Raw genomic sequence first — 14,680 nt, forward strand, 5'->3', positions numbered from 1 at the left:
AATTATTAGATTGAAAAAAATTACGTTTGGCAGGAGCATTAAATTTGTAGAAATGTACTTTCAAAGTGCAGCAGAGTGGGAAAGTGATTGCTAAAATACACTAACTTAGCTAAAGTATTTAATTTAATTTTTATGAATATGTAACATTACTTTATAACACAGTCTACTTACATCTTTTCTGTGTGTGCTTTTTTCTCACAATGGATTGTATATGGGAAAGCTATTATATAATGCATTACTTTTGTGAATTGTACAGATAACAATCGCATAATTGCAGTGAAATGAAAATCAATCATCAATAATACCGCTAAGAAAGTCTTGTTATGAATTTTATTCACAAACTAACTTTTGTGAAAGTCAGGTAATGTATTTTTCTTGGGTATGGCGTGAGTTAAAGTATAGATTGATAAATAAAATTCATAACAAGACTTTCTTAGCGGTATTATTGATGATTGATTTTAACTTAACTGCAATTATGCGATAGTTATCTGTACAATTCACAAAAGTAATGCATTATATAATAGCTTTCCCATATACAATCCATTGTGAGAAAAAAGCACACACAGAAAAGATGTAAGTAGACTGTCACTTTATATAAACTTATCCTTATAAATCCACAACCAATTGTTAGCAACGAAACACATTGGTAAACAATCGAATATTTCAGACCGCCTTCTCCGGCCAAGGGGAAAACTGCTTTAAGGTAAAGTACATAGTGCATCCTCCAGGCAGCAAATCAGTTTTCGATTCCCCCGAGGTGCCCACTTTATTCCCAGTTACACGAATAGATTTCAGTGACAATGTAACAGGATAGAGTGAGTGCCTGTGGGTGGGTGCTCGGAGTTGGGGGGTGTCGATGGCAGGGGATGGTGGCGGTGGTAGGGGGTGGTGAATGTGGTAGGGGGTGCTCAGTCGCTCAGTCGGTCGGCAGCACTTGCCGCGTCTGCCTTCCCTATTCCAACATACGGGTACTCGACTTCGTACAGTGTCAGATGAACGTGACTTACTTAACAATTTTCAAACGATCGTAACGAAGTCATATCTTCGATTACTGACATTAAGATGATAAATAGTAGTGGTTTAGGTCAAACAATGAATTTGTGATTAAAAACGATTTAACTTTAGCGTAGTTGAAAGATCAATTTGTGGAATTACGATGTCGCAGCAAGTGAGAATATAATGAACGAGTCGGACGTTTGGGGGAACTGGAGTTCGAACTCTACGGATGCAGAGCTGGATGACTGGTTGGATTCTGTGCAAGAGCGGGCCCCTTTAGCTGCCATCCTGTTAGTGTTCTCACTCGCCACAGTGTTCGGGAACTCCTTGGTGATAGCCGCCGTGGTGAGAGAGAGGTACCTTCACACTGCCACCAACTACTTCGTCACGTCTCTGGCCTTCGCCGACTGCTTGGTCGGACTGGTAGTGATGCCATTCAGCGCACTCTATGAGGTCCTTCAGCACAAATGGTACTTCGGGATAAACTGGTGCGACGTGTGGCGCTCCCTAGACGTCCTGTTCAGTACGGCTTCCATCTTGAATTTGTGTGTCATCTCGCTCGACAGGTACTGGGCGATCACCGACCCCTTCACCTACCCCACGAGAATGAGCAGACGAAGGGCCTGCCTCCTGATCGCTGCCGTCTGGGTGTGTTCTGGGGCGATCTCCTTCCCCGCGATCGTCTGGTGGCGCGCCGTCCGCACGGAGGACGTCCCCCCGTTCAAGTGTCCCTTCACCGACAGTCTCGCCTACTTGATATTCTCTTCAACGATTTCTTTCTACGTTCCCTTGTTCGTGATGGTGTTCACGTACTACAAGATATATCGAGCCGCCGTCATTCAGACGCGATCGCTCAAGTTGGGAACGAAACAGGTGATCATGGCCTCGGGTGAGATGGAGCTGACTCTGAGAATCCACAGAGGAGGAGAGGCGAAGCACGATCTGTACCACGCGGCAGCTATCAACTCTAGCGCATCCGACGATGTATCCGAGATGGAAGGACCACTGAACGGCCTCAGCAGGCAGTCGTCTTCCAGGATGCTCCACAACAAACAGATGGGCAAGAACTTCTCGTTGAGCAGAAAACTGTCAAAATTCGCTAAAGAGAAAAAAGCTGCGAAGACTTTAGGAATTGTGATGGGGGTTTTTATTGTGTGCTGGTTACCGTTTTTTGTGGTGAACCTCCTCAGCGGGTTTTGTCTTCATTGCATCTGGCAGGAGGAACTTGTGACTGCTATAGTCAATTGGCTGGGGTGGATCAACTCTGGCATGAACCCTGTGATATACGCCTGCTGGAGCAAGGATTTTAGAAGGTAATTCCAGCGCTCTATTTCTAACGATACAATATACAGCTAAGCATAGTAAAAATCTAGGGATCTTATAAAGTAAAAAAAAACATATGTGATACACCGTTAAAAATTTCATGGTTTCCAAATATTTTTTCAACCTTCGGTTTCTATTAAAACTATGGTAGGAAGTGAGAGATTTACGTGCGTTAACGAAACTGGGAAAAACTGTTTTTCTTAACAGTAAAAATGGTTTATATATAAGTATCAGATAGTAGAAGTATTATTGGTTACAAATAATGATTTTCAAACAGGAAAAACTACCACAACGTTATTACTATTACAGAAACAGCAAAGTTTTATAGTTTTAATTTTTTGTATCTTCCTATTTTAGCTGGTTCACTTTTCTATCTTAAAATTAAAAATTGATACATCTGGGTGGAATTTCTCAATGATAATAATCATTTAAGATGTGTAAGATAATTTTACTCATCTTTTTAACTGTATAAGTAATAAAAAAAATATTCTCAAAGTATATCCGATGACGTTAAAATAAATGTAATAAAAAGTATTATTGTATTAAAGTTTGTCAGTCTACATGTCTCTTAATGAATAGTTTATTTTTAAACTATTCTTTACTTTAAGTCTAAAATTCCATTAAAAATAAAACTGGTGTTTTATGAGATAAATTCTTGTAATAACATTGAACAAAGGATGAAACATTACGAAATAGTGTGGTCTTTAAAGAAAATTAATCTTCTCTAAGAAGATTAAGCCCGAAGAGCACTAGGAAACGTATATTTTCCCAGAGGATAACGTCGCCAAGACCATTTCACCACGAACAGCTGTTTCCTGTAATACTCTGTACAATTAAAGTGTTACTCTTAACATTATCTTAAAGCTTCTTGTATTTTTAGATGTAGTTTAACAAAACAACCAGACTCTAGATTAAATACAATAGCTAACAAATGAATGTTTCCTATTGTATTCTTAATTAAACTGTTGGACAATAGCTTTTATATATTTTTGATACTATTTTTTAAATTGAGATACTTAGAATAAAGGCTTTAGATTTTCTTAAATATAATACATTACAATGATAATAAATTAAAAATAACTGAGTATTGTACGTAAGTATAAATACTTACTATAATTGCTATAAGTATTATAATTAGGATTGCAATTTATTATAGGTATATAACTATATATTTATAAATATATAGTACAAGTGAATTACTTATAGCCAAACGCAATGAATAATTACCTATAACCATACAAGCATTCTGCTTAATTGTTATCACTATAATAAGCGCAACCATAAACGTAATGAACACGCTTTTAGAGATTAATATACATACTTAACTCGAATCACTAATATTAATGTATTTTGAGTAAGGAAAGCTCTCTATTCGAGGTCACGGGTTCGATTTCCGGGCAGGTCAATACATTTTTAAGGTGGCTTTGGACAGTTTTCCCTTAAAAGGTTTGGTACGTTGTATAAAAAGTTCCAGTGGCATTGACAGAACCTCGGAAATATAAATAAACAAGGGATCTATTTTTGATATTTATTGCTCTGTGTCAACAAGTAACAAATCCTTAGGAGCGATATTTCTTTTAACTTATTTCAAATAAGTAAATTGCTGATATGTTACTTATATTATTTTTTATAATATGTTACTGATTTTTTGTATACGTACATCCCATGACAACTAGACATACAACTAGAAATAAATTGTATTGGTTTTATTTTACTGCGAAATTTGTTGAACGATACCCACAGTAAAAACATGTATAACTTTAGTAATTTATATTAAGGAAATTGTATTTTAATAATAAAAAGTATTGCAAATGGATATTTATAATTTTTAATGAGTTAAATTTCAAATTACATTCACAAATGGTGTTATTTATGTGATACATCGTTATATGAGTATCATAGTATTTTTGTATCCAAATAAATCATACTTATATTGGATATAAAGTAAAATTTAGTACTAAATACATCATCACTAAATATTAAATTAATACCGTTTAAATAATGTTTTTGATTTTACACCTTGTCTCAAAAATGTGGGTTGGAATTAATATAAATCCAGCGGCTTCTCTCCACTCAAACTGATTCACATAAAAATGAATTAAATTCTGATAAAATGTTTAATTCTTTATCTCAAAACCGTAATTTTTTTTGAAAAAATTAAGTTTCATCATAAAATACGATATATTATAAGATAAAGCGTGTGCAGATATCGTTAACGCATTTAGTTTAAGGGTATATGAAAATAGTTTGTACCGACAACACACTATCAATTCTTTAATATTATATTCAATATTTTCTAATGGTTAACCACTAAAAATATTATGCAAGTGTATTCGGATTCTGCAGACTCTAACAGAACATTCCGTGAATACCCTTGTCAAATAAAAGTGGCTCAAACTCATAGTAAAAAGGTTGATGAGCTAATCTCAGTTGTAACCAGTCGACGGACGTCCCAGATATAGTCAAGTAAATGTTACCTGGATATGACCCTTCTTTGTCAGAGGTACAAACAACTTTATCGTTATATATTAAATTTGAGTTGTCTTCCTATATCCTATTTTATAATTCCATTAATAGTTAGGCGGCAAGTCTTTTTTAATAGTTTTTTGTGCTGAAAATTCAATCTTAGATATCTACGTCCTTTCATTTGTTATACTACAAATACCATATTTGTGGTATTAAACATAATATAGCTGTTATTAATCACAAATATATTTAAAATATGGGTTACTGTTTTAAGTGAGATAAATGTAATAGATCATAGTAAAACTATACATAATATTTTAAACTGTGTACACAATTTAAATTTAAACAAATCGATATCATATAATTCAACAAATTAACATGATGTGTGAGTAATATTATTTCTTTCAAACTAAAACTAGAGCCAATCATGTAAAAGAAGAATGGCGTTGGTTTAAACAATTTGCTACCGAAGGTTACCATAGCAATTTATGGTGTGTTACCCAACAGCATACGATTTTGTACCATCGATTTTGTTATAATACTAATACTAGTTTGATATTTTACGTGAATTAATCAATATAAAAAAATCTGAGGATATACTTCAGTAACATCGAAGGGACTTACGTTACGAAGAATCGTCTGAACAAAATCGAGTGAAGATTCTCACCTTCTAATATCAAAACAAAGCTACGTTTTAACTTTAAGCATGATCATGTACAATATCCATATGAGTAGGTTTAAGTTGAAATTTTCTTGACCAAAAAACATACTGATGTAAATTTATTTAATTTAAACAAAATTAAATTTTATTTCTGTACGGTTGCTCTACAGTAGCGCATAGAGGGAATATATCAAGATATATCCTCCTTGAAAGGTTGAGATCTATAACGTTTTCTCTATATTACATTCTCCACACCTCGGATATTCCTGTTTATAATTTAATGTAATAGATAACTATTGTGATAACATTTATTATTAATTAGTATTAGTTTATATTGCAGCATCAGATAAATAAGATAAATTTGCGACAATTACGCAAGAGATGTACAGAGGTTATTTTTATGGTGTTACATATAGTAACTTGTTAAAGCTCTTTGTAAAAATTCACATTGTTGTCTGAAACAGGGGAGTTTTAAACAATTTTCCAATAAAAGAAATATATTGCATATTTATTCCCCAGTTAACATTAGATATAAATTATTAAGTAAAATTCATACGCTCCATGGTAATAATACTTCAAATTTTCCAATTTCAGACTCCTTACTCTGACTAATTCCTGGTGGCCTTATAATTGACCAGGTATAAAATATTTATTTAACTGAAACTCATGGAGTCATTTTATCATTAACACAAAATGAATTCAGAAAGAATTACATACATACAGGTCACGTTGTAATCCTGAAATGATGCGAAGTAAAATCTGATTTTACACATGTGAGTTAATCTTCAACTGGATGTGGTTCTGTTCGATCCCATTACAGGTGGCTAATAGTGGATGCGTTTCCTGTATAAATATTTATTCACTCTTTTGGTTAATGCTTACAGTTCGAGGTATATTTTCGCTACACTAGATTAAAGCATAAAACTAATTTATATTTAATAGCTCTTGGAGTACAATGTCTATCATACAGTATCCGCGTATATCGATTAGAGCGCGCCTTCATTTAACAGATGACGTCTTCAGCGTCAGCCACAATATTATACTCGTATTATGTTTATTGTTAGAGCATCCCTTGGTGTTTTAACTCGGGGTGATTTATCCAGATTCAGATAAACCACTTAAAATAACGTAAAGAGTATGTCACGTAATAGGCTTCGACAAGATTGCATGCAAAATTCCAAAATTATGTAGCCAATTTCATTTTATAGATGTCCATCTCCATCAATGCGGCATACCATCACACAAAAAATAAATGTTTACATCCTCCGCCGAGAGAAATTGTGTTATTCTACTGAATAATCAATGACGCTCAATCCCATTCCACGGTTGGACATGCACCATCATAGAACTCATTCTTGCCTATTAAGAATGAACTTTCTTACATCATTCAAATTGTCTAGAAGGAATATTTCTCGAGATATCTTGCTACATGATACGAGTACACTCACATTTCTTTCGGTAAGTTAGGTTTTATAGCGGTGTTCCAATAAAAGTTCTGGTAAGCTAGCGGGAGTATTACAACGTACAATTGCACTAAATTGAAATATTGTCACTAACTTTTAACATTGACTTCATTCCATTATATTTTCTGTTTACTCTATAATTAAAAGTGAGTACTTGTTAAAATCTCATGTGGTTGTACACACTCTGTATATAAATTTATGAACTCAGTATTCCGTATATAAATGAAGCGTCATGCAAAGATTCAAGTCTATAGAAAAATTTTTTTTCGAGATATCGGCCGGACGGACACATATACAGACTTTTCCTTAAGTTTAGTCAATAGTAATAGGTATGTCAGGGGATAATGTAGTCTGATATATGTAAATCGAAAATCTCAACCTAACCCTTCGATGCCAGCGTCCGTACATGAGGAAGACACAGATATATGAGCATGAAAACCCTGGTGGCGCGGTGTACCCTTATACAAACCTTCACAAATGAAATGTTTTAAAATATAAAACCCAGCGAAACGTAATTTCACTTGACCTATAATAAAAGAATCACAAAGAAACGATTTTTTAACTACAGCTTTGTAAAGAACTGTACACTGTACTGCATTAATGATGTGATCAGAGGCGTTGCTACTTGTTTTGCTCTCAATGTGTCAGCCGTAAATGACAACTACGCAGTTTATTGTCGTTAATATTAATTGCTTTTTTTATGTTATATGTTTGTAATTTTTGTCTCGTTATTTACTGATATTTAATTTATGCTAGAGCTTTTGTGTTAAGTATTAATGTCAAATAAGTGCTGGGTAAACTGAAAATTCTTTAAAAGCGTACGAACTTGTACAATTTAACTTGATGAAATTTTCATGGGAAATGAACTAATTTTTAACTTCAGTTTCGTATCAAGGGATATGATACGTGCTTGCAAAATTGAACCTTACACACTCTAATGAAGACTATTTTTATACAATTTACTTTTTTTATTGCACACAAGGTTTGTAGTAACAGACAATTTACACATTCATTATAATTTAGTGTATTTATAAAAAAATGTTGAAAAAGAGATGAAACATAAAAACATGATAAAGAAGTGCTGAGATTCTCAATACATCTCCAACAGTATATTGCTTCAAATTTTGATATAATGTATTAAAAAATGCTTCATTAAAAGAAGAAAAAGAGAAGAAATCAGGGTCTGATTTTCTCGGGATCTTAAATATGTTACCTCTCAAATAGAATAATATTCTTGTATTTGCACCGATTTTAGCATTAGGTGATAAAAGAAGCCGTTTTTAGTTAACAGTTACCGCAACGTACCAAACACCGCGATGGTATTAGCTCGTCTACATGTTATTGGATGCAGTTACCAGACAGTAATTTCCCGTTGCACCTCAACTCGCCGTCACGTTCACACCGACCTATAACTGGTTTTTCGATTCATGTATATTTAGATAAACTTTTTACCAGAATTAAACAATACGAGTTAAGTTCTTGTAATAAATTTGTTTGTTCATTACAAAGCATTCATGGTGAAAAGGAAACATCATTCGTCAAAAAGAGAAAATCCAAAAGAATATAAAATGGAAGTTCAGAGTTATCAGGGTTTTGATAAACAGAGTTTTTATTTAAGACCACAATGAAATATTGAAATAGCTCGTTGCTGTAATTACACATTATTATAACTATTTCAGATGTAATATACATTTGTTACTTTCTGTTTTTATTCTGATTTATATGACACAAATACATAATAAAACCTTTCAAAATAAGTAGGCACAGCGTCGGGTTTGGATTAGGAGTATTGACTACCAAACTTTCAAACCCTCGCACAGGTCTGGCACTGTCAGATTAAAACTATAAGTTAAGTTTTCTCTTGTTCGCAATGACAAACTATACAGCACATCGTCTGCAACTGCGTTCTGTCTTAAACTAACCGTTACCTAGAATAAAGTGTTACAACACTTAACACGTGAGACATATGTTGTGTAAAATACCAAAGATTTACCTAAACTGAAGAAATTCCTTTGTGCTAAGCGGATAATTGTCAATTCCGTGGTAGGGCTGTATAATGTGAATAATGTAACATGAAATCTGCCATTATGTATTGTTGGAGTTTAACGTGTTATTGAAGTAGATAAACAAACAATTCATGTATGACCAAAGTTTCCTCGGCTATTAAGCTAATTGAAGTGTGAATATGTTACGGAACAATCGGGTGGCTGGACGATTTTCGCCAGCTGTAATTAATTTAATTCTACGCGCGTGAAAGTTAAAGCCGTCAACGATTGTTAATTCATTCTCGTACATATTTATTCCGATTTTTGCATGTGAATGTTTGGTCTTAAATAAAACAACTCATGAACTTTATACTGGTTTTGTGTATTGTTTTTAAGCAATTCACTTTTATTAATTTTAATATTGTTTTATGTGCCTAGATATATATCATTGTTAAAATGAAGTCATCAAAGAGTTATCAACTCCTTACATTAAAAAGTTGACCGCAAATGCTATCTGTGGCCGATTTAAAATTAGTATATACGGCCAATAACATCGCTGCAACTATTTCACAATTAGATAATCATGCTATTTGGCACAAAGTACAATGTTTATGAATTTATTATTACAAGAGTCCTGACAAATATTTGAATGAACTTAACAAAATATTTAACTAAATTTTATTTAATTCGATATGCAGACAATACAAACGTGAACCTTTACTGTGAGATCCGAATCCCAAACATAACACAAACTTTATTAAAATTCAGGTCATATTTTAATGTATGTACCATCTCTTACGCATTATTTTCATCTCTCCTATTCATAAGGTGAAATAAGAAAACTTTTATCTAATAAAAACGGTGTTTTAAATTTGTAACAATGCGCAAAAATCCCAAGAAAACTAAATCAACCATACATAATAGTTGGTAGTGTAGTAATGCAGTAATGAATTTGATGATAGTGCAAGGCACATCATCGAATTTGGCAGAGCGTTAATGAATATCTTTATATTGATCTTAAGGGTAACCATGATGGCAAAAAGAAAACAGCATACATACATTTGTAAGCAACTGAGTAGATACGGGGTTTCAACAGGCGAAATTTTTATTTATAGATGTAACAGAAAATCTGTAACTGACTGGCAGTTATTCAATAAAATGTTTAAAAATGGTTTTTCAAAACACATTTATAGTAGCCGTTGTGTATCGATAAGCATTCATGTAGTACAAGCATGTAATTAAAGAAACTATTTAATAATTTAAAGTTCAACACTCCATCTTACAGATTAACTTAGCTTGACAAACAATATCTTATCCATCGATTAGCTTGATAACAATAAATTAATTATTAATTTAAACAATTACGTGATAATGTTATTCTGTAACAATGTGCATAAATAATCAATAAGTATTTTAAAATTATTATAAAATGAAATAAAATAAATTTAATGTAATAAAAATTGCACAACAATGTTTGATGCTTACGGGCAGTAAGACTTCGAAAGGATCTTTGAGGTCAGTGAATATTAGTAAACATGATCGTTATCCCTTCAAACCATCTCTTCTCGCAACGACAGACTTGGAAGCAAGGGGGTCGTTAGGACCTTTACTTTGTATGGTGGGCTTCCGAAGCACCCTTGATGTCACGTTCACTGTAGAAATCCCTATCTTCTCACACAACCTGACTCGTTGTACATGACCGACCATAGCCTCTATAAGGACATATTCAAGAAGTTTGGTCTTGATAAAAAATAATTTACCAAAAATCGTAGTATTCATGCATTGTTGTTAATTGTTCTCAATTGTGTTTAATACATTTTAAATTGCTATTGGATTATTTTATATACATATTTCTTCTTCATTATTCTTTAACCATAATAAAAAATGATTTGGCTGTACAACTGTACACATTAATAAGGTAGGAGTAAGCTACACCATGTGTCGCGTAAGAGGCTCCGTTGAGGTTGCATGGAAAATTTAGTCTATACAGTAGTTAATTTCACTAGGCTACATATGTTACCATGCCACATTTTAAAACGTCGAATAACCCAAATGAACTCAATTTGTTTACAAATTTATTTTAACCTATTATTTTCTAGTTTTCAATACGGTTATGCATAAAACCAATGTAACATTGTTTGCTAATGCTCAGTTAAATCATATGTAATGACATGCATTATGGTTGAACTCGATGTTGTTGAAGTCTCATGCAAAATTTCTAATCCGTAGCTCAGGTGGTCCTCGTCATATCGTGAGGACAGATAGACGGAAATACCATATTTCAAGCCTCCTGGGTACAAAATGATAGGCATCGATAACGCTCAGCTAATACATTTTACATCTGTCCTAACAGTGAATAGTTGTGAACAGAAACTACACAGCAGAAGTGTACAGTATATTTCACCACAGATCTCTCGCGTGTTTTTTTCGTAACATTAAGATAAGTACTACAGTAGTTTGTGCAAAGGTTTCCTCACTTGACTTTGTATTTGGAACGAAGCTAGTGAAACATCTTTTGTATGTGATATGTCTATAAATAAATATGTACACACACACACACACACACAGTCGCCAGTCAGTCGCCGTGGAGGAAGGACGTCTTTAATCAGTGCTCCCAGTTATCAAGATGTCTGATAAAGATTCCTGTTCTACCTGTAATGACCCGATCCCTGAAGAAATTGATTTTGTGAAGTGCTCAATTTGTTTACTTAAATATCATTTTGAATGCGCTGAAGTGGAAGAAGACAAATGGAGACGTTATGGAGTAAAAAAGAGATGCATGGAAATGCAAAAACTGCATTGCAAGTAAGTCACAGAAAAAAGGATACAAATGCTTCTCAGGAGTTAATTAGTGATTTGCACAAAGATTTTCTGTCTAAAATGGAGGATACAATTAAAAAACAGTTTACTGTCCATGAAAAAAATGTTGGCAAGCAATTAGAGGATTTAAAGGAATCTATAAATTTCATCTCAGCCCAGGTTGACAGCCTTGAAGGAAAAAATTAACTGAAGCTATAAACAAAATTAAATATTAGAAAAAAACCAGGATGAAATTATGTCTGAAAATAAAAACTTGAAAAACGACATTAGTGTACTGCAATTAAAAGTAGAAAATTTGGAACAGTATGGTAGAAATAAAAATATTCTAATAGAAGGTGTCCCTGAAGCTGCTAATGAACAGATGGTAGATGTTATTAAACATCTGTCAACCATAGTAGAGGAACCTATTGATTTTCATACAGATATTCAGGCAATGCATCGAGTCCCTACCAAACGAACTAAGGGTCCAAAACCTATTGTGGTACAGTTTTCTAACAGAACAGAAACGTGATGCTGTGCTTAAGAAGGCTAAAGCTGCAAAAATCAAGTCAAACAACTTTGTGCGAAACAGTCCGGATACGAATGTTTATGTAAATGAACACCTCACTCCCTATTATAAAAATGTTCTATTTCATGCGAAAAAGCTCAAGCACCTGGGGTATGCGTATGTCTGGACCGCAGATGCTAAAGATTTTTGTTAGAAAATCGCAAGGTATGCAGCGGCATCAAATATCAACACTGGCTGATTTAAGTAAGCTGGCCGGCCAGAACATTGAAAATTTATCTTTCGGCAGTTTTTCAAAACAGATAGACTATTACGTGATTGGCATATCGTGGATTGGCAGTTGAAGAGGATCAACAATATGTTAATAGACATTAACATAATTTGTGTTAATATAAGGAGTGTAAGGAAACATTTTGATGAACTGGTGATTTATTTAAATTCAACTAACATCAGATATATGCACTTATAATTTTAACAGAGGTGTGGATCAAGTCTGGAGAGGAGAACGGTATCAACTTCCAGGTTTTGACATGCTTTTGCAGCCCAGGCCTGATAACGCTGCAGGTGGAGTTGCTATCTACGTGGACTCTGCCCTGTCCTATTCCTACAACCTTCTGCTTCTCAACACAGCTGAAATAATAAATGTAAACATTGATCTTAGTTTTGGAAATATCAATACTAAGCTAGCTGTCTATGGTATCTACCGCCAGTGTAAATTTCATTATAATAAATTTAAACATGAATTTTAGAAAGTATACTTGAGGTCACTAGAGATCTATGATTATTATTGGAGATTTTAATGTATGTACTTTACGGAATAATGGTTCAGGAAAGACTATTTGAATTTAATAAGTTCCTATGGATTTGAAAACCTGGTTAAAGTTCCTACTAGAATTGTAAAATACGTCTGTCTCTTCACTGGATCATGTTTTAATAAGAAATTCGAGAGGTTTAATGTATAAAATGCAATGTAAATGACATAGGAATCACTGATCATTGTGCATTACATGTTAGTGTATCTGGCGCAAAGTGTAAAGGTTATTGTTCTGGGTATGTTAGGGTACTAGACTATATATATTTCAAAGGCAAATTATTGTTAGCTGATTGGAGTAATGTATATAATACTATAGATGTAAATGAATGTGTGAAAATATTTTATGAAATATATAATTATTGCCATAATAATGCCAGTACCCTAAAAGTGGTAAACAGTAAAAAAATAGGAAAAGATGTGAATGGGTAAATGATAACTTACTACGTTTGATAAACAGGAAAAATAAATTGTATAAAAATGCATGCGAAAGATAGAAGTAATTTATTTTTAAATTCGGAATATAAAAAATTATCAAAGGTTGTAACAAAGCAGATTAGGGAAACGAAGAGGAAGTATTATTCATCTTTGATAGGGGACTGCCATGGGGATACAAAAAAAATATTGGAGTGTGATAAAAAAGATTTTAAGGTCCAGGAAAGCAACACTAGATACGATAAGAATAAATGGCACACTGCTTCACGTATCTGAAGATAATGCGTTTATTGTTGCCAATACTTTTAATGAGTATTTTGTAAATGCCGTCCAAGAGTTAAAGAGTAATGACTTCGGCAGTGATGTTTTCTTTGAACAATATACAGATTATGAAATATATTTAAATAAATTTAGTATAAGTTACGATGAAGTACTTGAGGCTTTAAAAAATATGAAAAGTAAACATAGTAGTGGGTTAGATGGGATTAATAGTATTACAATAAAGAAAAATGTAACAATATTTTTTACCGCTCCTATATGATATTTTTAAAAAGTCATTACAACAGGGGGTATTTCCGGACAGATTAAAAATTGCCACAGTTGTGCCTGTTTTCAAGTCTGGATGCAGGGAGGGACGTATCCTCATACAGACCTATATCTCTGATTAGCACCATTGCTAAATTATTTGAATCGTTAATAAAGAAGAAATTACTTTTATACTTAACCGAGAGAGGTTTAATTTCTAGGATCAATATGGTTTTTTACCAGCTAGAGGGACAGATATGGCCATAGAGAGACATGTAAGTTCTATAGCTAGCTCGGTAGATAAAAATATGTATACAATTGCTTTGTACCTTGATTTTCGTAAAGCGTTTTGACGTGTTGGATATAAATATATTAATAAATAAATTCAGACGGTGTGGAATCGGTGGTGCTGCTCTTTTATGGTTAAAATCTTTTTCCAAACAAAGAAAACAAACAGTTAAAATAAATGGGAGTATTGAGTAATGTTTTAGAATTAAATTATGGAACGGCTCAAGGAGGGGTGCTTGGACCATTGGTATTTTTGTTGTATATAAATGATCTCTTAGAGCTAAAACTATTTTCTAACGTGTTTGCATATGCAGACGATACAGCGTTGGTCTGCTCAGCATACAATAAAGATATATTAAAAATAAGATTAGACAAAGATTTAAAAAAATTTCAGATTGGTTA

General features: G+C 33.3%; 1 protein-coding gene across 1 annotated transcript; it reads left to right on the top strand.

Moving 5' to 3' along the window:
- Positions 1–933: 933 nt before the first annotated feature.
- LOC124355770 (dopamine receptor 2) lies at positions 934–2,313 on the top strand. Its single transcript, XM_046806926.1, has one exon. It carries the CDS (start codon positions 1,180–1,182, stop codon positions 2,311–2,313), a length of 1,134 nt encoding a protein of 377 aa, XP_046662882.1. The 5' UTR covers positions 934–1,179.
- The last annotated feature ends 12,367 nt before the right edge of the window (positions 2,314–14,680 follow it).

This window comes from Homalodisca vitripennis, chromosome 1 (genome assembly GCF_021130785.1).
Source record: "Homalodisca vitripennis isolate AUS2020 chromosome 1, UT_GWSS_2.1, whole genome shotgun sequence".
In the NCBI taxonomy this organism is placed as follows: Eukaryota; Metazoa; Arthropoda; class Insecta; order Hemiptera; family Cicadellidae; genus Homalodisca; species Homalodisca vitripennis.

Bases quoted from the DNA above. Each gene is read 5' to 3' on its own strand.
- LOC124355770 (XM_046806926.1), top strand. From the start codon at position 1,180: ATGAACGAGTCGGACGTTTGGGGGAACTGGAGTTCGAACTCTACGGAT.